Source organism: Macaca fascicularis, chromosome 4, assembly GCF_037993035.2.
Source record: "Macaca fascicularis isolate 582-1 chromosome 4, T2T-MFA8v1.1".
Lineage (NCBI taxonomy): Eukaryota > Metazoa > Chordata > Mammalia > Primates > Cercopithecidae > Macaca > Macaca fascicularis.
Window position 1 is genome coordinate 57331326 of NC_088378.1, and position 25723 is coordinate 57357048.

Below are 25723 nucleotides of genomic sequence, written 5' to 3' on the forward strand. Positions count from 1 at the left end.
CCAGTTTTTTTAAAGTAAATGCTCTTGATATATAGGTATTTTGTTTACTTTATTTGCATGTTAAATTTCTACATCAGAAGATGATAGCCTTTTTTTTCTGAATTTTTTTTTTTTATGTTAGCCTGTGTTAGTTTGTTCTTGCATTGCTATAAAGAAATACCCAAGACTGGGTAATTTAGAAAGAATAAGGGTTTAATTGGCTCCTGGTTCTGCAGGCTATACAGGAAGCATGTTGCTAAGCATCTGCTCGCCTTTTGGTGAGACTTCAGGAAGCTTACAATCATGGCTGAAGGCACAGGGGAAGCCATTGTGTCACATGGCAAGAGCGGAAGCAGGGGAGGAGAAAGTTTTAAACAGCCAGATCTCATGACAACTCAAATCATGAGAACAGTGCCAAGGCGGGTGGCACTAAACCATTCATAAGAAATCCACCCTCATGGTCCATTCACTTCCCGGTCAAGGTCCCATCTCCAACATTGGGGATCATAATTCAACATGAGATTTAGAGAAGATGGCATCCAAACTATATTATTCTGCCCCTGCCTTTCCAAATCTATGTTCTTCTCACATTTCAAAATATAATCATTCCTTCCTAATAGTCCTCCAAAAGTTTCAGCTCATTTCAGCCTAGCTCAAAAGTCCGAAGTATCATCTGAGATAAACCAAGTCACTTTTACCTATGAGCCTGTAAAATTAAAACAAGTTATTCACTTTCAAGATACAATGGGGGTACAGGCATGGGGTAAACATTCCCATTCCAAAAGGGAGAAATTGGCCAAAAGAAAGAGGGTACAGGCTTCATACAGGTTTAAAACCCAGTAGGGCAGTCATTAAATCTTAAAGCTCCAAAATAATCTCCTTTGACTCCATGTCCCACCTCCAGGCCTTTGAGCAGCCCTGCCTGTGTCTGCAGGGTTCAGCCACCACAGGTGTTCTCATGGGTTGGAGTTGAGTGTCTGCAGCTTTTTCTAGCACAAGGTGTAAGCTGCTGGTGGACCTAACATTCTAGGGTCTGGAGGATGGGAGTCCCTTTCCCCAGCCCCACTGGGCAGTTCCCCCGTGGAGACTGTGGGGCCTCAAACTCCACATTTTCCCTTCATACAGCCCTAGTAGAGGTTTTTTTGTAAGGGCTCTGCCCCTGCAGCAGGCTTCTGCCTGGCCCCCCAAACTTTCTCATACATCCTCTGAAATCTAGGTAAAGGCTGCCAAGCCTTCTTCACTGTTGGACTGTGCACACCTGTAGGCTTAACACCATAGATGCTGCCAGGGTTTATGGTGGCTTACATTCTCCAAAGCAGCAGCATCACAAGTTGTTCTTGGGGCCCTTTGAGCCACAGCTGGAGCTGGAGCGGCCTGGATTCAGGGAGCAGTGTCCTGAGCTATGCAGGGCTGGGCCTGGCCGCCTGAACCATTATTTCCTCCTGGTCTCTGAGCCTGTGATGGGAGGGGCTGCTGTGAAGATCTCTGAAATGCCTTCGAGGCCTTTTTCCCATTGTCTTGGCTGTTAGCACTTGGCTCCTTTTTAGTCAGGCCAATCTATAGCAAGTGGTTACTCCACAGCCTGCTTGAATTCCTCTCCCGAAAAAGCCTTTTCTTTCTCTGCCACATGGCCAGACTGCATGTTTTCCAAACTTTTATAGGTCTACTTCCCCTTTAAATATAACTTCCAACATTAAGTCATTTCTTTGCTTCAATGTCTGAGTATAGGTTGTTAGAAACATCTAAGCCACATCGAAATTTCTTCTGTCAGATGCCCTAAATCATCACTCTTAAGTTGAAACTTCCACAGATCCCTAGGGCATGAACACAATACAGCCAAGCTCTTTGCTAAGATATAACAAGGATGACTTTGCTCTGGTTCCTAATAAGTTCCTCATTTCCATCTTAGTTTTTATCACCCTGGCCTTCCCTGTCCGTATCACTATCAAGATTTTGATTATAACCATTTAACCAGTCTCTTAAGAATTGTCAGATTTTCCCTCATCTTCCTGTCTTCTTCTGAGTCCTGCAAACTCTTATAACCTCTGCCTGTTACCCAGTTCCCAAGTTGCTTCCACATTTTTCAAGTATCTTTATAGTAGTGCCCTATTCCCAGTACCAGTTTTCTGTGTTAGACCATTCTTGCATTGCTGTAAAGACATACCCGAGATTAGGTAATTCAGAAAGAAAAGAGATTTAATCGGCTCATGGTTCTGCAGGCTGTACAAGAAGCATGGTGCTGGGCATCTGCTCCACTTCTGGTGGGACCTCAGGAAGCTTACAGCTATGGCAGAAGGCAAAGGGGGAACCTGGATATCACATAGAGCTGGTGCAAGAGACAGGAGGTGCCACATGCTTTTTGAACAGCCATATCTCACAAGAACTTACTATCGCGAGGACAGCGCTAAGGGGATGGTGCTAAACCACTTATGAGAAATCCACCTTCATGATTCATTCACCATCAGGCCCCACCTCCAACATCGGGGAATCACAGTTCAGCATGAGATTTAGGGGGGATAATACCCAAACTATATTATAACCTTTTAAAGTAAATTGAAAAGTGAAATTTGTCTGGACTTTGGAACAATTTAAACTACACAAAAATTACCTTTTTTTGGAAAGTTTTAGAAAACTATCCCATCTGGTTTGGTGTACTGGGAAAGGGGAGACTAGTCAAGAGCAGTTAGCTTCAATCTTTGACAGACTTTGCCATGTTTTTATAGTCATTGTTTTGGTGTTTTGTTTTGTTTTTAATATCAAGGCAGCTTGTTTTCCAGAAAATAATATATCTAATCTAAATCTATAACTTAAGTACAATAGCCATGTTTCTCCCTTGTCCCCTCCCTCCCATTTCTCCCCATTTTCGCTAGTGTTAGAATTGCAAGAGCTTTGTTATTTTATCAGACTTGGTTGAATACCAGCTTTGGTCACATATGATTAATATTCTACAGTTTTTTTTAATTAAAATTATACTTTTCTTCCCTAAGTACCACTACAGGAAGGGACCTTGGAGATTTAGTCCATCCCTCATTATTGACTAAGTATCTAGGCTAACAGTATTTATAGGGGGAAAAATGTATTTTAATATTGATTAAACAAAAATTGTAAAATAAGCAACTGGGCCGAGGAGTATAGCAGTGGAGAGGTATGGTATATAAAATAAAGCTAAATCTTTATTTTCTCATAAATGGCACTAAACCATTTATGAGAAATTCGCCCCCATGATTCATTCACCACCAAGCCCCACCTCCAACAATAGGTAGGAATCAAAGGTGTAGAGACATGAGGCAGGAAAGTTTCCCTGATGAGCTTTGTAGCACTTGCTGGCTTTTTAAACTGTTGACATGTTTTCTTTCTTAAACATGTTTTAAAGTTTCATTACAGGATAATGCCACATTAAAATATTTTCTGAACAGAAAATTCATTAAGAGATTTGAAAATCCATCTTTAAACATACTCTTCAGTTTTTTGAGGATAGAATGTTGACCACTGTGAAAAAACTAATAATTATTATATAATGTTTTATCTATAATATAACTAATGATATATTTAAATTATATGGTAGGATTATCTCATTCACACTCAGGTTTTAATTAACGCCGGTATCAGAGATGCCTCTCACATTTTTCTCTGCAGGTCAGATCTGTCCTTTGAGCGCTAGACCCGTATATCACAACTCCCTGTATGATATCTGTATTTGGATGTTTTAAAGGTACCCTAGATTCCACAGATTCAGAAACAAGCCTGTAATCTTCTCTTTGTTTGTACTCCTTGATTTTTCCCCTTGTTTCCTAATTCAGAGATGAGACCACTGTCCAGTTGAGCAAATCAGAAATCAACCTTGACACCTCCTTCACTTTTACCCCAATTTCTAATTCATCACCAAATTTGTATATGTTTTTACTTCCTAAATATCCTTTAAGGTTTTCCACTTCTCTCTACCTAGTCTCCATTGCTATCCACAGTACAAGCTATTACCATTTCCTGGCTGAACTACAGCAGTAGTTTTCTAACTGGTCTTCTCATATATTCTTTAACCCTTTTTCCATATGATAGCCATTTTTTATACACACATGATTTCTTCATCATGTCACCTTTCCTACCTCTGAGCTTTAAATCCTTCAGTGGCTTCCCATTGTTCTTAAGATAAAATCCCCAATTTTAAAGGCACTTCATGATGTGGGACCTACCTATTTTTCTTGATCTTTGCTCTCTACAGTTTTTTCTAATGTACCATGTTCCCATGCTCTGCTTTGGAATGATGTGAAAGAGATAAAAACTGGCTGTGATAGCCACAAGAGAGATGGCAGGCAGCAGACCCAGTGCAGAAGAAGGTAGACAGAAGATAAAATAATGGGCAAATTAAAATAGTTATCTAAATTATAAGCTTGTATTTGTGTGCCTTTAACCTAGCAGTTTCTGTGATCTGCAGGGCAAGGACGTTGACTCTAATACTTGTACTATCTCCAGCGTGATATCTCCTGCATACTAGGCACTCATTAAATGTATGGTTGGTAGATAAATAGATGATATTCCCAGTTTTAAATACTCTTATCTAGTTGTCTCATAAATGCCCAGAATTTTCATGAAACCTGTATATCCAGTCGCATTCTTTGTTTTTGTTTGTTTTTTTAATCTGGAGACATGGTCTCGTGTTAAACAGTTAGCTTTTGTATACTCTTATGGTCCTAGAAACATCCACCATGATAAACTGCACTGAATATGAAGCATAACTTGTAGTCTGAGTGAGCCATTAACCAGTGCCTAGTACTCTTCACTGTTGTAGTTACTGAGAAATCAAAAATTGTTTAAGAAAGGAAAAAATATGGCACATTTTATAAACCTTTCCAATATGTTTACTTATGTTTTGTAGTACTGTATGTACTCTGCTATTTAGAATCCTTAAGGAATTAACCCTCCTAGATCATTTTAGCTGGTGGAAGTTTAGATGCCAAAACTTTATACCTATTGCTGCAAACATTTTATAAAGTATGATTTCTTTATTCTTTTTCTCAGGAGAGGGGTTATTTTGCATCTTAACCTAGGAAATGTGTGTCTGTTTATTATAAGAAATAATTTTACAGAGTAAGTTCATAAGGTATTTCTTGGTTTTTATTTTGAAATGTAGTAAATACCAGTTGTTTCAGTAATGTGTTTGGGCTGTCCTTACAAATGACTTATTGCTCCACAAAGGCTACATTTTCAAATAGTTATATTGCTTTCACTCTTAAAGTTTACTTTTGCTGGATATAGTATGTGGGTTGATAGACAGTTTGGTTTTTTCCTCTTTCAGCACTTATATTACGTCATTTCACTATCTTCTGATACCTCCATTGTTTCTGATGAGAGGTCATCATTCACTTGAATTGTTGTCTTTCTGTTTCTTTAGCGTTTTCAAGATTTTCTTTTTGGTTTTTAGCAGTTTGACTGTCTTGTGCCTGTGTGTAGTCTTTGTTTTTTTCTATTTGGGATTTGCTGATATTTTAAATCTGTAAATTTATATATTTTACTAACAAAATTTTTAGCCCTAATTTCTTCACATTTTTTTTCTACTTCATTCTTTTTCCCCTTTCCTTCTAAATCTCCAATTACAGGTATATTAAAGCTTGTGATACCTTACCACGGATCCCTAAGGTTCTATTTCTCTCCTCTCCACTACCCATAGTCACTTTTCTATTATCCTTCAGATTGGATAATTTCTATTGCTTTGTCTTCGAGTTCATTGACTCTGCCATTTCCCATCCATGGTTAAGTCTACCCAGTGAAGTTTTTCAGATATTTTATTTTTTAGTTCTTAATTTTTTATTTGCTTTATATATGTATAATTTCCATTTCTTTGCTGAGAGTTCCAAGCATATTTGCACTTATATCCTTTAGCATAGTTAAAATAGCTGCTTTAAAATACTTATGTGCTAATTCTAGCAGCTGGCTCGGCTCATCTTGGGCTTGGTCTCCATTGGTTGCCTTTTCTCTTGAGTATGGGTCATTTTTTTTCTGATTATGTGTAACAATTTTGGGTTTTATTTAGGACATTATGAATGCCATGTAGAGACTCTGGATTCTGTATTCCTCCAGTGAGTACTGGTGTTTGGTTTGTTACCTGTTTCAAGCCAGATAACTTGACTACACTTAAAGTATAAGCTCTGAAATCTCAGTTCAGTTATTTTAACCTTATCCTTGCTGCTTGAATGGAATTTGTCATACATATGTATAGTTTGGAGATCAAAGATATATACAGAGTTTATGCACAGAATTTAGGGCTTCCTCTCTGTGGTTCTCTCCTTCCTGTGATCTACTCACTAAGCTTTCAGCTGTTGCGATTGTGCCATCGTCTGTCCTTTTTGGTTCATCAAGCAAGTAAGACTGCAGGTTTTTTATCTGAGTTTTAGCTACCCAAACTAATTGGGACCTGCTCTCTGAGTAAAAGCCATTAAAAATAGAAAGTTACCCTTGCTGTTTCCTTCTTCCAAGTGCTGACCCCTTCTTCTTCCCTCCCCCAATTTGTTTCTGCCTTCAGGTAGTTTTTTATGCATTTCTGCTGTTTATAGTTGTTATTCATGAGAGATTTGGTCTGGTAGGCGTTATTCAGCCATTACAGGAAGTAGAACCCATAAAATAAAATTGTACAATTGAAGAATGTTATCAATTGTGTAAGTCATAGTCTTTATTAGAAAAGCAGGCAAGTATGGTGAGAGATTTCAGTATATGTTTTAATAATGAAATATGTTGAAATTTGTTTTCAGGGTTCATCCTCCTTTAAATAATAAAAATGTGTCTCAGACTATTTGCCTCTCCCTCAAATTGTGTATAAAAAATTTTTTTTTCAAATCTAGATCATTTGAAATATGTTTTGGAAGCCTTGTAGAAAGAAACTATAAAGAAACCTTATAATAAAATATTCATTTTATTCAATAAATGTGTTGCATCTTCTGTGAACCAGGAATGATCTAGATCCTGGCGATAGATCAATGAACTTCAGAGTCCTTGATCCCGCTGGGCTAATGTTTTGCGGATGGAGAGATAATAAAATATATCACAGGTATTGATACAGGCTATGAAGAAAAAGCAGTATGAGGGTGCAATGGTGGGAGATAGGAAGAGTTATGGCATTATTTTAGATAGAGGGGTTGGTCAAGGAAACTGTCTCTGAAGAAGTGACATTTGATCAACATTCTTAATGACATAAGAGAAGGGAGCCATGCAAGTGGGTCTAAGGGAAAACTGTTCCAGTAGTAAAGGAGTGGCAAATCCAATAGCCCTAAGGAAAGAACAAGAGTGGCTTCTTTGAGAAATCACCAGACTGCCATTTTAATTGAGGGAACAAGGAGAGGGTAGAAGATGAAGTTAGAGGGGTGTAGATAGCCAGATAGATAGCCTTGTTATTTTGAGCAGGGAAAATGATGACTCTGATTTACTTTTCACAAAGATCACTCTGCTCAGTAAAGAAAATACTAGGGGCAGGGGAAGAGGTAGTATGTTGGCAAAAAGAATGAAGGTGCAAGGAGATCTATTGAGGCCTTTGCAGTAGTAGTCTAGATGAATTATCATAGTGGCTTGGACAAGAGCAGTAACAACTGGGAAAAATTGGTTAGATTCAGAACACTTTTTGTATATAAGCAAGGAAGTCTTGATGGTAGATTAGATGTGGGATGAGAGAAAGACCAACTGGATGAATGATGGTACCATTTACTGACATGGAAAAGACTGGGAAAGGATTTATTTGGATGGGGGAGGAATTAAGAGTTCGATTTTGGACATAACCAAGCTTGAACTAAGTTGATGCACAAAAGATGTCAGTTAGCCAGTTAGATATGTTAGTCTCAAGGAAGAAATTGGAGTTGGAGATAATAATATGCCAAGCACCAATATATAGATATTGTTTAAAGCAATATATTTGAATGAAATTGTCTTGAAGAGGAATGTAGATATAGTTGAAAGGAAGCCATAGATCTGAACTCTACCAGCCGTCAACATTCAGATGTCCAGAAAAGGGAAAGGATTCAGCAAAGTAAACTTAGAAGAATCTGCCAGTAAGTAGAAGGAAAGCCAGAAGAGTATAAACCTCAGAAGCCACATGAAGAAATTGTTTAAAGAATGAGGTAGTAGTGGTTGAATGGGTCCTGAGCTACAGAGAGATCTAGTAAGTTGAGGACTGAGAACTCACCATTGGGTTTCATAAACTGAAAGTGTATGGTGGCTTTGGTAAGTATAGTTTCAGTGGAGAAAAACTATGAAAGCCTGACTGGGGTAGGTTTAAAAGAGATTAGGAGGGAGGGAGGAAGTGAAGACACTTAACATATAAACAATTCTTTCCAGGAGTTTTAGCCCAAAATTGGGGGAAGGGGGAGAAATGAGCTGATAGGAGTCAAGGAAGGCTTCCTTAAAATGAGCAGTTCTATAGCATGATTATCACCACTTAAATTATTTTAAAATGTCACTTACTAATTTCTAGTACTTTCTCTCCTGCAACCCATTTATAGAAAAACTACTTTTGAATGCAAAAATTGTGTGTGTATGTTTACATAGAAATAACGTTTGGAAAATCTATAATGCAAATAATTTGATGTGGCAGTGATTTTATACATGAGATGAAACTAAGCTAAAGCCACACAGACAGAATAATTAAGTACAATTTAATCAAGTGATGATAAAAAACTAAAAGGCTTATTACTATGCATGATATCTAAGTGAGCATTTATTTTATTGAGCACTGAGGAGTTCTATAACTAAATCTACTCAAAACTATTTTAAATATCTATTATGCTGAAGACTGTTTATGAAGTGCTAGATACACAATAATAAAAGAGACCGAATTCCTACATTAATGCAATATATAGACCTGTATTTTTAGGCTTATGTTAATGAGGTTAAAAGAGAAATACCACAAATAAGAAATTAGTTTTAAAGAGATTGTCTTCTTATGAAATTTGTCCTAATGAAAGGTATCTTCAAATAGCATGATTTTAAATGTCTTAATATTTTAAGTTAATGTACTTACCTTCTATTTATATCCCCAAAAGATTTTTCAACATTAAACATGGTTTACATTAGAAACAACAGGAATAAAAATAAGGTAGGTAGTTTTCAACTTCGACCACACGTTAGAATCACCTTGGGATCTTATAAAACTCCATATACCCAGGCTGCTCACTGCTCAGCCAATTAAGTCAAACCCCTTGAGAAATATTAGTATTTTTTAAATACTGATTTAATAGAAGCAGAGGGAATAAAATGCTACTAAGCTCCTGAGAATGAATTGATTGTGCATTTAAGGATTAAGTATATTTGAAAAATAAAGCAAAATATTGAATGCATTGGGTTTTGAATCATTAAGTTTTAGACAAAACAGAGTCATTTGTCATAACATATTTTTTTAGTATCCAAACTTTAAGAATTTAGATTACTTACCTCGAGGTAATCATTAAGAAAAAAATCAGTGATGCTATTCCTTCTCCCTTTTTAAAAGACTCTGGGAAGACAACCTTGACAGTAATTTCTTATTTGAATGCTTTTTGGCTTAGCCATTTATAGAACATATAAATATATAGGAGTTAGACAATATAAAAGTTTACCATCAGAGTTTATACTAAAAAGATAGTATAACTATATGGAAAGCACTTTAGGTCTAAATATTTTTATAGTTTATAATGTTAAGTGCTAAAGCACATATTCTTTTGTACTGAAATTTTAAATCCACAATATTCCTTCTATAATCAGTTCTCATTAAAATTTTTTTTTCTTTCTTTCACAGAAAATGCTTGGACAGAAGAGATGAGTACTATTTCCACTAAGGCCTAGAATTGCCTACTGTACAAATAGTCTTGATCAGGCAATATACGAATGGCCCAAGGAAGCCACCAAATTGATTTTCAGGTTTTACATGACCTGCGACAAAAATTCCCTGAAGTACCTGAAGTTGTTGTATCCAGGTGCATGTTACAGGTCAGTGTTCAATGATTTCTGAATTTGTTAATACAAACCTGTTTTTTTTTAAACATTGGAAGAAAAGGTCTTTTAGGTTATCTTCTTGTTGGTATTAGTGTACTATGATGAAAAGAGATAAGCTTTGGTGTCTGATAGTCATGTGGCCTTTAGCAAGATAGAGCTTTCTGTACCATCTGTAGTATAGATAATACTTAACTTGTAGAGTAGATGTGAGAGTTAAATGAGATCTGAATGTAAAGCATTGGTAATCTCTGTACTTACTAGATATGAGCTGTCTTAACTTTTCTCCCACCTGTTCTGCCAGAAGAGCTAATTTCAGATCTTAGTATGAAAGTGAGAAAAATGATTAAGGAGTCAGGAAACTTGGGTTATAATCCTAAATGGGCACCCCAAGCATATCTGATAAAGAATATGCCCTCTGTGCTTTAGGTTTTTTTAATCCGTAAAATAAAAGAGTTTGACTAGACAATGCCTAAGGTCCCAATTCCAAAGTGGGGAAAAAGTCTGTTTTTATATTTTTTAATTTAATTTGTAAGTTTTCCAATTAATATCACTAACCCTCTAATTTGTACATTGTTCTTAGTATACCCAATTTTAGAAATTCACAATTCCAAATATTGAATGATAGTTGTGCCTTTCTGTTTTATTAAACTGAAAATCTTTGTATCAGAAATGTATTTGGGGCCATGTGCTGTGACTCACTCCTATAATCCCAGCACTTTGGGAGGTTGAGGTGGGTGGATTGCTTAAGGCCGGGAGTTCAAGAGCAGCCTGGCCAACATGGCAAAACCCTATCTCTACTAAAAATACCAAAATTAACTGGGCGTGGTGGCCCACACCTGTGGTCCCACTACTCAGGAGACTGAAGCACAAGAATTGCTTGAACCCAGGAGGCAGAGGTTGCAGTGAGCTGGGATCGTGCCACTGCACTCCAGCCTGGGAAACAGAAAGAGACCCTATCTCAAAAAAAAAAAAAAAAAAAAAAAGTATCTGGGGCTCAGTCAAGCATATTTACTCTTGAAGTGATTTTTAAAGTTTGAAATTATATGAAATTTTTATTGAATCTATACTTTATATTAAATGACTACATTTTGTTCACACCCTTATCACCGTTATCACCTTTTAATTGGTCTACCTGCTTTACCTAACCCAGTTTTGGTCTCTCCAATCTATCCTCTTCTGCCAGAGTGCAGAGCTGTTCACACACTTAAAACCTGTTGATTGTTCCCTGTGCCCTTCTGAATGACGCTCATATAGCTTGACTAGGGCATACAAGGTCTGTGATCTGGAATCCTGGCTGTTTCTACACCCTAATCTTTGTCCAGTCCTTCCTCTTCATACCGTATGCTCTGGTCATCCTGAGCTGCATGGAATTCTCCCACCAGCAATGCCTTTTCTTATGGTATAATGGTTAAGAGCATATCTTTTGGCAATAAACCAGACTGAGTTCAAGTTTTGACAGTTACTAGCAGTAACATAATTAACTTCTCTGACCCTCATTTTCTGACTTTCATTTCCTCAACTGCACAGTGGGAATAAAAAAACTTAACAGAGAGTTAAATTTGACAATGTAGGTAAAACAACCAATAGGGTAACTGATTCATAATGAGTATTCAATAAATGTTAGCAGCCAGTTCTAAAAGGAATAACAACAGCAGAAAGCCCATAATATATATTTGGTAAATGAATCAATAGTTTACACTTGTTAATATAGAATGTGAAAAAAAATGAGAGAATAAAAACATGTAATAAGGATGGAGTCAGAAGTTAAAAGAAAGTGTGGGAAAGGAGCAGAGATAGTGGGGAAAAATAGTCTCCCCCCTAGAACCCAAGTAACTTCTCCCTAACTTTTCAAATAAAAGAGAATTTTGTGGTAAAAGCTATGCTATTCAGTAGGTTATTTAAAAACTAGCAGGAAGATAACTATAAGTTCTTCGATAAATTTCTGTAGACTTCGTTTTGAAAGAACTGTCCAGAACATTTCCCTACATATAGTACAGGTATAGAGATTTTGAAATACCCTAACTGGGAGTAAAACATAGAGCCTTTTGTAGAATTACTTTAAAATATTAAAAAAAAAAAAAAAAAAAAAGAGCTCTAATGCACTCTTAAAATATAAATCTCCAGTACGTGTTAAGAAAAGCAAGATGCGGAGCAGAGTATATAGATAGAACAAGGCAAATAAATACCTACACACCCATGTATTTGTCCCTGTTTGCATAAAGAAATACTGGAAGAATTAAAAATGAAATTAATAAAAGATAGTTATCCATAGTAGGCCAGAGGGAACAGGCCAGATGGGACAGAGTTAGGACTCAGACTTCTCAACAGTTATCTTTTTTTATTGTTTTAACCTGTGTCAATGAATTACCTATTTAAAAGTAAAATAATTAAGCATGTTTTCAGCTTTAACCCAAAAATAAGAAATGAATGGTTTTCCATTTCCTTTGGGCATCTAGTAATATCACCTTCACAATGTTAATCTGGCTTTACAGAAGCAAACTCCTCTACTTAGCATGCTTCCCAACACCTCGTGTTAACTAAAATGAAATATTTTGCTTGCCTGAAACAGACCACACTTTTTAAAAGTGAGTTGATAATAATTTAGGGTATCCAGGTAATGTACTTTTTAGCTGATATAACAAGAAATCTGACAAGAAAGGCATAGGAAGAGCTCCTTCTTCTGTGGTTACAACTAGGGTGCAAGTTTCCCCAAATTTAGAGCAATATTTTTAAACTGAAAAGGCAAATTAAGCTACCTCTAAATGACAGTGTCTCTTTTGGGGCTGCTCTTCCTTTCTCAGTTGGGTGGGTTTCTGTTCTTCTGACAGACCCTTCCTACAGTATACTGGTTCAGAACTTTTTAAAAATAGTGAGGGATCATGCCATGCTACCAGTTCTGTGTACATGTTCTTTATAGACATCTTGCTTGTCAGGAAGAGAACAAAACTATCTATTCTCTGTTGTTCTCTTCTTAAGTTTATCTGTTGCACAGTTCCCTCTTTTTGAAACTACTCATATCTTTTCCTTCTACTGTGAATTCTCTAAGATAGCTTATAACCAGCAGGTGTAATTTGTATCTTTAAAGTTGATTTTTATATTTGATAATTAAATCTTAAACCTTAGAAGAATATGAAAATATTGCATAGTTTTCACTTTGATTTTTTAACTGAATTTTTTACTGTTTTTAAATTCTCTTAACAGGACGATTGAATCTGTAAGTTTAAAATTGGTATTTCTTTTCAAAGTATTGCATTAATAAGTATTGTTCATTCAGTATATGCAACACTTAATATTTAAGTGCCATGTACTTAGTGGAACCTTCTCAAATGACCTTCACCCATCGTCCTTACCCATATTTCTATGATAACACCTACCATGCTGCATTTCATTTGTGTTCACGTTAATCTCCTCCACTAGACTGTGAGATTCTTGGCGATCAGCGATCATATTCCTTTCTCCTTGCTCAGTAAATGTTGGTTAAAGGAGTGAATGAATGCTGTAGGGTATATATACTTTGATACTATCTGTAATTTCTGTGTCTGTGCAGGAGTTTGGGGAAAAATGAAAGAGAAACTGGAATTAATGATTCAGACCTTTTTATAGCTTTGAAGAGAATGCAGATTTGTGGCTGTATACCAAAAAGCAGTGATTTTCCACCTTTTAAAAACTCATATTCCACCCCTTTTGATACACTCCAAGAGAGTCCTCTACCCTTTCTCACTAAAAGTAACCAGGGCTTCTTTGAGAAATGGCTGATTCCAAGTCTGGAGTAGATGCATATGATGAGCTGGAACATCTTGTCATATCAGAAAGCAGAGAAGCTTTGAAAAACTACTGGATTCATGTCATATATCCAGGAGCCAACTTGAAGCTGTTCACAGTAACCTGAAGAGGGGATATAATGTCCAAAAGTGATTGAAACACATCAAAATATTAAAGATACACGAGTTTATAATGATACTAAAAATAAATCATAGTCACCTTTGGAGGTTCCTAGGGACCAAATTTACTATTCTGGCAACTGGTGAAAAGAATTTTTTTATCCTGCCTCTTCTGTGCAGAACATAACCAAACAGTTGAAGAGAGCAAGTGTTCAAGGAAGAATTGCTGCTAAGAATGAAGACTAAATCCTTTTTATGTTTTTTTGGAGACTGGGTCTCACTCTCACCCAGGCTGGAATGCAGCAGTAGGATGATCGTGGCTCACTGCAGCCTCAACCTCCTGGGTTCAAGTGATCCTGCTACTTCAGCCTTCTGAGTAGCTGGGGCTGCAGGTGTACTACCATACCTGGCTAATTAAAAACAAAATTTTTTTTAGAAACAGGGTCTTACTGTGTTGCCCAGACTAGTGTCAAACTCCTGGGCCCAGCGATTATCCTGCCTTGGCCTCCCAAAATGCTGGGATTACAGGTGTGAGCCTCTGTGCCTGGCCAAAATCTTACAATTGGAACATTGCAGTATTACTGTTTAGCACCCCTAATGAAATAGTGTTTCTAAGCAATGATCATCAATAGCTGCTAAAAATCATTAGTTGGATCCAGCTGACAACATCTGAATCTACCAGTCAGTTTTAAAATCACAAAAAGACAGGCAAACATTCCTGTGTCTCCTTGTGTGATTTGACAGTGGACGTCTATGATGGTCACCAAAAATTCAAACATGGACTTGATCACATCCATAGATATAACTACTAGTTTACAATGAAATGCAGGGGAAATTGATTGACCACGGGGTGCAGTCCAGAATAGGGGAAATTCTGCTACACAAATACCAAGTTTTCTCACAAACAAATGACTGGAAAATATTTTAAAAGAGGAGATGGGCTGGTTATTAAAAGAAACCTAAAAGGCTTATCAGCCAAATGAAATATGTGGGCCTTATTTATATCCCGATTTAAGCTAACTGTACAAAGACATTTTTATGCTTTAATGCTATTTGAATATTAGGTGATACTAAGGTTTATTGATTATTTTAAGGTATGATCATGGCATTGTGGTTATGTTTTTAAGTCCCTGTCTCTTACAGTACATATTGAAGTATTTACAGATGAAAACGAGATGATGTCTGAGACTTGATCTAGTTGTGGTAGGGGGAGTAGCTGAGGCATATATATCAAATGAAAAATGATGGGTGATAAGTATGTGGGAGTTTATCATATTTCCTCTCTACTTTTATGTATGTTTAAAATTTTCTAAAATAAAAATTTTAATAAAAAGTACATTTCATTTTCTCCTCTGGTAACCTTATAAAACCCCTGTAAGTTCTTTTATGTTTTGCTGATAAGAAAGTAATGTCTGTAGAGTGTAAATAATTTGAGTGCACATAAATTATGGCATAGCTGAGCTAGAATATTGCTTTTTAATATGAACATATTGAATAATTACAGAGATTACAAAGGATTAAAGGGAAAGATTTTTGAGTGCTCAAGAGAATTAAAGAGGAAGACTAAATATGAATATCAAACTTTTACAAAGGAGGTGTGGAATTGAATTTGGTAGGGAATGTAAATTTTAATTTGAGAATGATGACAGAGAGGAGGTGAGAAGAAGATAAAGTCTCCGAGCTTTGGCTAAGAAGGAAGACGAATTTACTTCGAATGGCAATAAATTTAACTTAAAGCAAAAAGCACCAATCAGGTTTGGCAAAAGATAAGATCTAATTTTAATAAGGAATCATTGATAAAGATTGTGATCAGTTTTTCAACTTTATTTGAAAAATTAGTATGTATCAATTCAGAGTTATTAGTAGGATAAAAGGATTTATGTAGCATGAGAGATTTAAGTTGTTGGTTTTAGGAAGGGGGAAGTCAAACCTTGCTCACTATCCTTTTAAATTACCGGTTGAAACAATGTGGACTGTCATTTCCTTAACAAGGCATCAGGATGCCTTTTTAGTCTACTTCTTTCTTAATAATATTTTATCTCATATCAAACTGCCTGTGGACATTTTAACTTGGTTATTCATATTTCTTAAGTCTAAAACTCTCCTTTCTGTCAGGTTCTTAATCTTCCAGGCTTATTTGAATTCTTTCTCTCTTGTGGCCAAATTGTGTTGACAATTTATATTCTTTTAAAATTTATTTCCATTATCAAACTCTCATTACTTTATGTCTTCTAACTGGTCATCTTGCCAAAGGTTTTTCATCTTTTTATTCATCTTAAGTATCAGTAGACTTCTCTTCCCTGAATACCCTTTGTGTTTTTACTTCTCTGTTCATCCACTTTCAGTAGCTCGCCTCATTGCTTATAATACAGTCAAACTCTACTGTGACTCATTTTTCAAAACTCCTTCGTTATTTAAATCCAATCTGCTTTTGCAACAATTTGTTCAACAACATTTTCATTACAAATCTTTAGCTCCAGCCAGATCTGTTCCAGCCACCTTGTTTGGAACATGCGTTTACTTAACTCTCACATTTATGTTCTTTACTCGTGCCATTCGCTTCACTAAGAATTATTGTTGTTGTTGTTGTTGTTGTTGTTGTTGTTGAAGTTCTGCATATTCTATGAAAAACATCAGGCCATACCTTCCTCATTAACCCATTCCTTTCTTCAGTAGCCTACAATATTAATTCTCTGTTGAACTTCATCACCACTTAATATTTGGCATGTACTCATGTTACCTTTTCAGATATCTGTGGTTTGTCTTCCTTTCTAGGGGAAAAGTTTGATTTTATATGTCTTTGATTCTTCCACAGGCTCACAGTGCTATGCATATAGGAGGTGTTTGGCAAACATTTTCGTGGATGATTTATGACTACTGGTTAGTCAGTGTCTTTTGAGAATTCTTTAAAAACAATCTGAGGGTTCCCCCCCACCCCGAGTAGATTTTTATGATGTTGTCTAAAGGCAGAGATAGGAACTAGTTCTTCTGGAGGCTACCTTGAGCCTCCAGAGAGAGAGGGGGGGAGAGAGAGAGAGATTACACAAGTTAAGAGGAAGCATGGGAAGAATTGAGATGACTTTGGTGTGAATTTCAGAACTTTAAATGCTACAAATGTAACTTTTTAAACATTTATTAGTTTAAACAAATGTGTATAGCACTTGATACATTGTGCTGTATATCAAACATTGATATTTTTTCTATTTAGCTTTTTAAAAAATGTTTAATTATACAGTATTATATACGTAAGTTGAATGATTATATTTTGTTCAACATTAAAATTGCCTTTTAAATTAGATTATAATTTTAATATATCTGTCTGAATCCATTTTATTCCTTTTATCCATTGTAGCTGCTAAAGTGGAACAATGATTTGATTCACTTTGTTGGTCAGAGCTTTTCTATTACATTAGTAGTAAGGATTTTTAATTCAATCATTTGCATAAAAATACTTCTCAAATTTAAATATCCAAATATGTGTTATAATTGCATTAGCCAGTCACTTGTTCATCATGTATTTGTAGAGATGCAAATACAAGCATTAGCTTCTGATTGTTAACATCAATTTATTTTGTTTTCATAGAATAATAATAACCTGGATGCCTGCTGTGCTGTTCTCTCTCAGGAGAGTACAAGATATCTTTATGGTGAAGGAGACTTGAATTTTTCAGATGATTCTGGAATTTCTGGTCTACGCAATCACATGACTTCTCTCAACTTGGACTTGCAATCACAGAACATTTACCACCATGGAAGAGAAGGAAGTAGGATGAATGGAAGTAGGACTCTAACGCACAGCATTAGTGATGGACAACTTCAAGGTGGCCAGTCCAATAGTGAACTATTTCAGCAGGAGCCACAGACAGCACCAGCTCAAGTTCCTCAAGGCTTTAATGTTTTTGGAATGTCCAGTTCTTCTGGTGCTTCAAATTCAGCACCACATCTTGGATTTCACTTAGGCAGCAAAGGAACATCTAGCCTTTCTCAACAAACTCCCAGATTTAATCCCATTATGGTAACTTTAGCCCCAAATATCCAGACTGGTCGTAATACTCCTACATCTTTGCACATACATGGTGTACCTCCACCTGTACTTAACAGTCCACAGGGAAATTCTATCTATATTAGGCCTTACATTACAACTCCTGGTGGTACAACTCGACAGACACAACAGCATTCTGGCTGGGTATCTCAGTTTAATCCCATGAACCCTCAGCAAGTTTATCAACCTTCACAGCCTGGTCCCTGGACTACTTGTCCTGCATCTAATCCTCTGTCACATACCTCATCTCAGCAGCCAAATCAGCAAGGCCACCAGACCTCTCATGTCTACATGCCAATCAGTTCACCTACTACTTCACAACCACCCACCATTCATTCATCTGGTAGCTCACAGTCTTCTGCCCATAGCCAATATAACATTCAGAATATTTCAACAGGACCTCGAAAAAACCAGATTGAAATCAAACTTGAACCCCCACAAAGAAATAATTCTTCAAAACTGCGTTCTTCTGGACCTCGAACCTCCAGCACTTCCTCTTCAGTCAATAGCCAAACCTTAAACAGAAATCAGCCCACTGTTTACATAGCTGCCAGCCCCCCAAATACGGATGAGCTGATGTCCCGTAGTCAACCTAAGGTCTATATTTCAGCTAATGCCACCACAGGAGATGAACAGGTCATGCGGAATCAGCCCACACTCTTCATATCCACAAACTCTGGAGCATCTGCTGCCTCCAGGAACATGTCTGGGCAAGTGAGCATGGGTCCTGCCTTTATTCATCACCATCCTCCCAAAAGTCGAGCAATAGGCAATAACTCTGCAACTTCTCCTCGAGTGGTAGTCACTCAGCCCAATACAAAATACACTTTCAAAATTACAGTTTCTCCCAATAAACCCCCTGCAGTTTCACCAGGGGTAGTGTCCCCTACCTTTGAACTTACAAATCTTCTAAATCATCCTGATCATTATGTAGAAACCGAGAATATTCAGCACCTCACGGACCCTACGTTAGCACATGTGGATAGAATAAGTGAAACACGGAAACTGAGTATGGGATCTGACGATGCTGCCTACACACAAGGTAATATGAGTACTAAAGGTGGGATAGTTTTCCATGCTGGGCTTGTTGGTGTACGTTTGATTTCACAACAGAAATGGGTGTTAGCATTATTATTTCATTGTTTAAATATTGCCCCAAATGATGTTGTTGTAACATTTGAGAGTATTATACATATACATTTTAATTTTAATTTTATTTTATTATTATAAAACTGGAAGTTTGAGTAATTGGGTTATCACCTCTTCAGAGTAACCAACTCTGGTAGGTTGGTTTGTTAATGTTTATAACACTTTCTTTATACCTGTGGTGATGCTGACTTTCTCTTTAAATTTTCTGTAAATAAAAATTCCTAGAAACATATTTTAATAAGCAACTAGTTGACTCTCTTGACTAATATGATAAATTTGCCTTCTTTGACCAGATATTTGAAGAATAAGTAATTCGTGGCCAGGCATGGTGGCTCATGCCTGTAATTCCAGTGCTTTGGGAGACCAAGGTGGGAGAATCATTTGAGCCCAGGAGTTTGAGACCAGCTGGGGCAACATAGGGAGACTCTGTCTCTACAAAAAGTTTAGAAATTATGCAGGCATGGTGGCACACAGCTGTAGTCCCAGTTACTGGGTAGACTGAGGTAGGAGGATTGCTTGAGCCCAGGAGTTCAAAGGTTACAGTGAGCCATGACCATACCACTCTGCCCAGCCTGGGCAACAGAGTGAGACCCTTCTCTGGGGTCGGGGGAAATTCTTCCTTTTTCTAATACAACATTTTTGACTTATTTTATTAAATCTATTGCTGCATAAGTATTAGGATAATTTACATCAAAGAAGTTTGAATCTTGTTCCTGATATTCGTCCCTTTCATCCTCCCTTAAATGTTGGTTAATGTATTTCTTTTTATATGGAATTGTAAGGACATTACTTTCAAATCTATTTCAATTGATTATCCTTTTCTGAAATAGACTGTTTGATATTGGCATAATACTACATTATGTCTATACTAATTCAAATAGGGAAATTTCTGTCATATGTTTTATCTAACCTCTTAAGTTACATAATTTTCAGTAGGACTGTTAAATAAATTCATTTAGATAAGAAGGTGGAAGTTACTCGTTTTCTTGAATATTTGTGCCAGTTTGTAGATGAACTGAATCTTTTAGAGTAAAGGCGTATCTTAGTCATATATGTATCTGCAGGGAATTGTTTCATGTATCAGTTGTAGGTTGGAAAATACTGTAACATCACCCTTAGGCAGCATGCAGCCCCTACTATCACTAATATCCTCATCCTTTTTTACATTTCTGATCAAGTGATTTTACTGCTGAGTCTCGTAGGGGGTCCTAATTGTTTTGCCTTATTTTATGTTTTAAACAGCTACACTAGTGATTCTTAATCCAAGCTGGGTTGTGGTCCTTTCGAATTCCATTATCATGCATGGAACTTTAAAAAATTAACTGGGTGCAGTGGCACCCACCTGTAGTCCCAGCTTCTCAGAAGCTGAAGTGGGAGGACTACTTGAGCCCAGAAGATTGAGGTTGCAGGACACCACTGCACTCCAGCCTGGGCAACATATCGAGACCCCTATCTCAAAAATAAAGTACCCAGGGCTCTACCCAAACGTAAAGTGAATCCTAGGTATGCGTGTGCATGTATTTGTGTGTGTGCATTTTAGGAGTACATGAGTGATTTCAGTTGCCCTAGAAATTATGTTAAAACTTTTATTTTCCATATATCTGTGATTACAAACATTTTTGTTTAGTTTCCGCAGTTTATTAATGTTATATACTATTATTTTTTCCACTGATAACTTACTTCTCCTCTTCTCCCAAAATCGTCTTCTCTTCCTCTCCTTCCATCAAAACATCAGGTGTCCTATGGTTGGATGGTTGCTGATTCTCAAGTAGCAAATTTTTTATGAAGATAATTTGATAAGGGAAATTTTCAAGTAAAATAGGCATTCATATTTAATATTAAAAAGATATTATATTCATGTTTAACTAGAATGTGAAAATAAAGTGTTTCATAAACTTGCTATCTCCAATTCCCCTCCTCCTATTCTTTTTTTTTTTTTTTTTTTTTTTGAGACAGGGTCTCACTCTTTCATCCAAACTGGAGTGCAGTGGCATGTTCACGGCTCACTTCAGCCTCAACCTCCTGGGCTCAAGTGATGCTCCCACCTTAGCCTCCCTAGTAGCTGGACTACAGGTACACACCACCACATCCAGCTAACTTTTTGTATTTTTTTGCAGACAAGGTCTTCCTATGTTGCCCAGGCTGGTCTTGAACTCCTGGGCTCAAATGATCTGCCTGCCTCAGTCTCCCAAAGTGCTAGGATTACAGGCATTATCTCCACACGTGGCCTGTGACTTCTTACTTCCCCTGTCATCACTACTGTGGTCTGAGCAATCATCACCTTTCAAATGGGTTATTGCAGTGACCTACCTGTTCTCGTCCTTGCCTCCTTGCAGTCTTCTTTCAACTCAGCATCCAGGGAGATACTGTTAAAAACCATATCACTTCTGTGCACATGATCACTATCTGTTGCACACAGCGTAAAAGCTATGAAGTCTTCCAGGATCAGCAGCTTCTCCCCCCAGCTCTTTTCCTTTTGCTCACAACCTGCTCACTGTGTTCCAGCCCTCCTGGCTTTACTCTCTTCCTTAAACATAGAAGGCAAACCTTAGGGCCCTTTTACTTGCACTAGTATTATTTTTTAGATTAAAACATTGAAGAACAGATAGGTTAAGGAACTTATCAAAGGACGAGGGCAGAGTCAAAATTCTAACTAGGGGCCAGGCACAATGGCTCACGCCTGTAGTCCCAGCTTTTGGGAGGCCGAGGTGGGTGGATCACAAGGTCAGGAGTTCGAGACCAGCCTGGCCAACATAGTGAAACAACATGGTCTCTACTAAAAGTACAAAAATTGGCTGGGTGTGGTGGCATGCACCTGTAGTCCTAGCTACTCAGGAGGCTGAGGCAGGAGAATTGCTTGAACCTCGGAGGTGGAGGTTGCAGTGAGCCGAGATCGCACCACTGCACTCCAGCCTGGTAACACAGTGAGACTCTGTCTTAAAAAAAAAAAAAAAAAAAAGAAAGAAAGAACTCTAAACAATAAAGTAACACCCTGGATAGAAGTAGAGAGCACCTTCGGAGGGTACCTAAAAGTAAAAATTAAAAAACTTTCTGATGAGAGAAGTCTCTGGTTTGAGAGTTTAAGCCTACCAAGAAAGCAGATTTCTCCAGAATCTGCCACTCAAATTGCTTAACAGCCTTCGGACAGCTCTAACAACCTTGATAATCACCTCCTTTAAACATACCTACATACATACAGAATTTTATAACATTTGTATGATTACATAGTCTTGCATTATCTGTGTGTGTGCAGTTTTGGGGTTGGTAGTGTTCTCCAGCTTTTCTCCTTGTTTCTGTTTACTATGGAACTGGTATTGATCCAGATGGACCTATCACCCAGTGACACAGTCTTTTTTTTCTGAGATGGAGTCTCACTGTCATTCAGGCTGGAGTGCAGTGGTGCAGTCTCAGCTCACTGCAACCTTCACCTCCTGGATTCAAGCAATTCTCCTGCCTCAGCCTCCTGAGTAGCTGGGATTACAGGCGCATGACACCACGCCCGGCTAGTTTTTGTATTTTTAGTAGAGACGCAATTTCACCATGTTGGCCAGCCTGGTCTTGAACTCCTGACCTCAGGCGATCCACCTGCCTCAGCCTCCCAAAGTGCTGGGATTACAGGCATGAGCCACCACACCTGGCTCAGTGACACAATCTTGATCGAGTGTTTCATTCACTTAATTCAAGACAAAGGAGGCCTTTGCTGGAAAATACATCTTTTCTGCTTTTACCCTACATAGTTCACAAACACTCTGCAGTTACTAAACGGGGTGGCCTGAGTAATCCCGATCTTTAAGCAAATATCTTTTCTAAACTCTATGTGGTATGGTAAGAAAAAGGAAAGAAATATCTCTGTCTCCTGCAATGAAACTGATTTTTCTAATGCTCCTGGAAATACCGTTTTAGAGTAGAAAAATAAGTTGAGCCAGGCACTAGAATGATAGGAAAATATTTTTTCCAAATTGAGAAGAGAACATATATACGTACATAAATTTCGTAACCAAAATGCATTTTTTTCTTTTTTCTTTTAATCTGCCATTTGAAATCTAAAAATACTGTGATAAAAACTATCAAAAGTGAGAATTTCTGTTTATGAAAGATACATTGTTTGATACAGCCTCTACTATAGAGTGATCAGAAGCAAAAGAAGTAAATTAATGAAACATCAAGACCCCACTCACCTCAGCACTAAGTCTGTCAGCACCATCATCCTTCCTAAAGGAAATAAATTAAACTTGATTCCTTAAAGTACTACAGGAATCAGAGACAAAAGTGAAAAGAACAAATTAAGGTTGGAGAGAAATTTTGAGTTTAAAGGTATGAAGGAAATTCTTATGTTACCCATTAAGAACAAGTATAGAAGTGAAATTTTCTTGCTGATAGTCAGTGGTCACATATAGCTACATTTTTCCCCCTTAAGTTATACCACCCAACTCTAGCTTCCAAAAAATATTGAAAACTATCATTCAGCATATTCTGAGACATTCTAGTGTCTTCATAGTGGTATGCCTGTTATAACACTGGCAACTTTTATAGGTATGGAGGACAAAGTGCATTATGCATTCCAACAAATTTTCGTGGTGGAGAGAAAAGGGCCTACTTTCTTACTTTGTTACAGGAGCCAGGAACTCTTAAAAAACTAAGATTGCTGCCAAATACGATTTCCACAGAACTCCATCTGTGGTATTGACTTAGCTGGTAAACTGTTTTTATTATTTAAAGAAAAAAATTACATATATAAAATCATAAATATTTTTAATGATACTTTAATATGGTTTTTCCTCAGTTATGTTTAAAGTCCTACCATAGTGTTAAGCAGTAGCCTTGACTTTGAACCTAAAATAGAAATACAAGGAAGAAAAATTATGAGTTGAAAATTAGCTTCTTGGACTTTGTTTCTCATTCCTCACCATTTTTCACCAGTACATCTACAGAAATCACAACACGTTTCTTTTTAATGAGATTTAATAAAAAATGTTTATTGTGGCACAAATTCAGTAAGATACTCTTTTCAAAAGGAAATATAATTTTACTTAGTTCAGATTCTAAAACTTGTACTCTGTTTAACTTTATGTATCTTTTGATTGGAAATGCCTTTTTGTTGTTCTTTGTTGACATTGAAATCACATTATTAAATAAAAGCCTAGTGCAGTAGCATGTACCTGTAGTTGCAGCTACTCGGGAGTCTGAGGCAGGAAGACTGCTTGAGTGCAGGAGTTCAAGACCAGCCAGGGCAATGTAGCAAGACTTTGTCTCTAAAATAATAATAATAAACTCAGTAATTAAGATTAGTTGACATTGGACCACTTACAGAATATTTTTTTAAATTAGCCCTGCTACTTGTAGGTCTCAGTCTTAAGACTAAATACCTTTTTAATTTGGGGTAAACATCAAGAGTTGGAAGAGACTTTAAAGGACGTGAAGAATTCTACTCCATAGGTTATCCAGTCCACGTACCCATCCAGCCTATCAAGTGTAAATCCATTCTGTACTTTAAATTCCTATGAGACACAAACTGCCTCCTAAGGTAGCATATTCTGGTTTTGGAGAGCTCTACCTGCTAATTTCTTACATTAAATCAATACCTTTAAAAAGTATTATGAAAATACCAGTCAGTAAAAGAAATTATAAAAAATAAATGCAATAAAAATGTGTCTCCTTTCAACCTTTGACCTGTCACTTCTTCCAGCTTTTCCATTATTTAACTATGAGGGATATTCTCCATTAGCAGTTACTTATCCCCTTCCTATTATATTCCCCTTCCCATTACATTCATTCCCATTATATTCACATACACATACCTGTGTGTATATATGTGTATACACACACTTCTTAAAGCAGGAACACACTATACACATGGGTCTGTGAACACGTGTGTTTATATAATATATACATATTCTACAGTATGTCTGACAGACATTCACTAAATGTGAGAACAGTACACTGTTATAAATCCTTTAAATTTTTTAAATGTTTAGACATTATTTTAACATCTTCATTGAGATGTAGTTAATATACAGTGCAATTGACTTACAGTAAACGTCAGTTTTTAGTTTATTCACTGATATGTGCAACCATCACCCAGCCAGTAGAACACTTTCATCCCCTCTAAAGGAAACCCCATATCCTGTAAGCTATCACCTCCCTATCCCATTACCCCCCACCCTCAGCACTAGGGAACCACTAATCTACTTTCTGTCTCTATAAATTTACATATTCTGGACACCTGATATAAAATGGAATCTGATCTTTCATGACTCATCTGTGGTGTAGCAAGATGTTCTTTCCTTGTTATGGCCAAATACGCCATTATATAAATATACTGCATTTCATTTATTCATTCATCAGTTGATGGACATTTTGGTTTTTTCCACCTTTTCAGCAGTGGAATTGTTGCCATACGGTTTTCCAAAGTGACTGCACCATTTTACATCCTCACCAGCTGTGTATGAGGGTTTTGATTTCTCCACATCTTCACCAACACTTTTATCTGACTTTGTGTTACTTGCCATCCTAGTGGCTGCAAAGTATCTCGTTGTGATTTTAATTTGCATTTCCCTATTGGCTAATGATGTCAAGCATCATTTCGTGTGCTTACTGGCCATTTGCATATTTTCTTTTTTGCCTACTTTTAGGTTATTCATCTTTATTGTTAAGTTGTGTGAGTTCTCTATATATTCTAGAAATAAGTCCCTTACATGATTTGCAGTTTTCTCCCATTCGTGTT

General features: G+C 36.9%; 1 protein-coding gene across 6 annotated transcripts in view; it reads left to right on the forward strand.

The window, feature by feature from the left end:
* Positions 1 to 25723, forward strand: part of TAB2 (TGF-beta activated kinase 1 (MAP3K7) binding protein 2) — a 91377-nt gene that overhangs the window by 40614 nt on the left and 25040 nt on the right. For all 6 annotated transcript variants that reach the window (XM_005552087.5, XM_045391386.3, XM_065543555.2 and 3 more), the window contains 2 exons: positions 9731 to 9921; positions 17392 to 18892. In XM_005552087.5, the coding sequence (XP_005552144.1) occupies positions 9820 to 9921; positions 17392 to 18892 (1603 nt within the window). In that variant the 5' untranslated portion in view covers positions 9731 to 9819. The remainder of the gene's footprint in view (positions 1 to 9730; positions 9922 to 17391; positions 18893 to 25723) is intronic.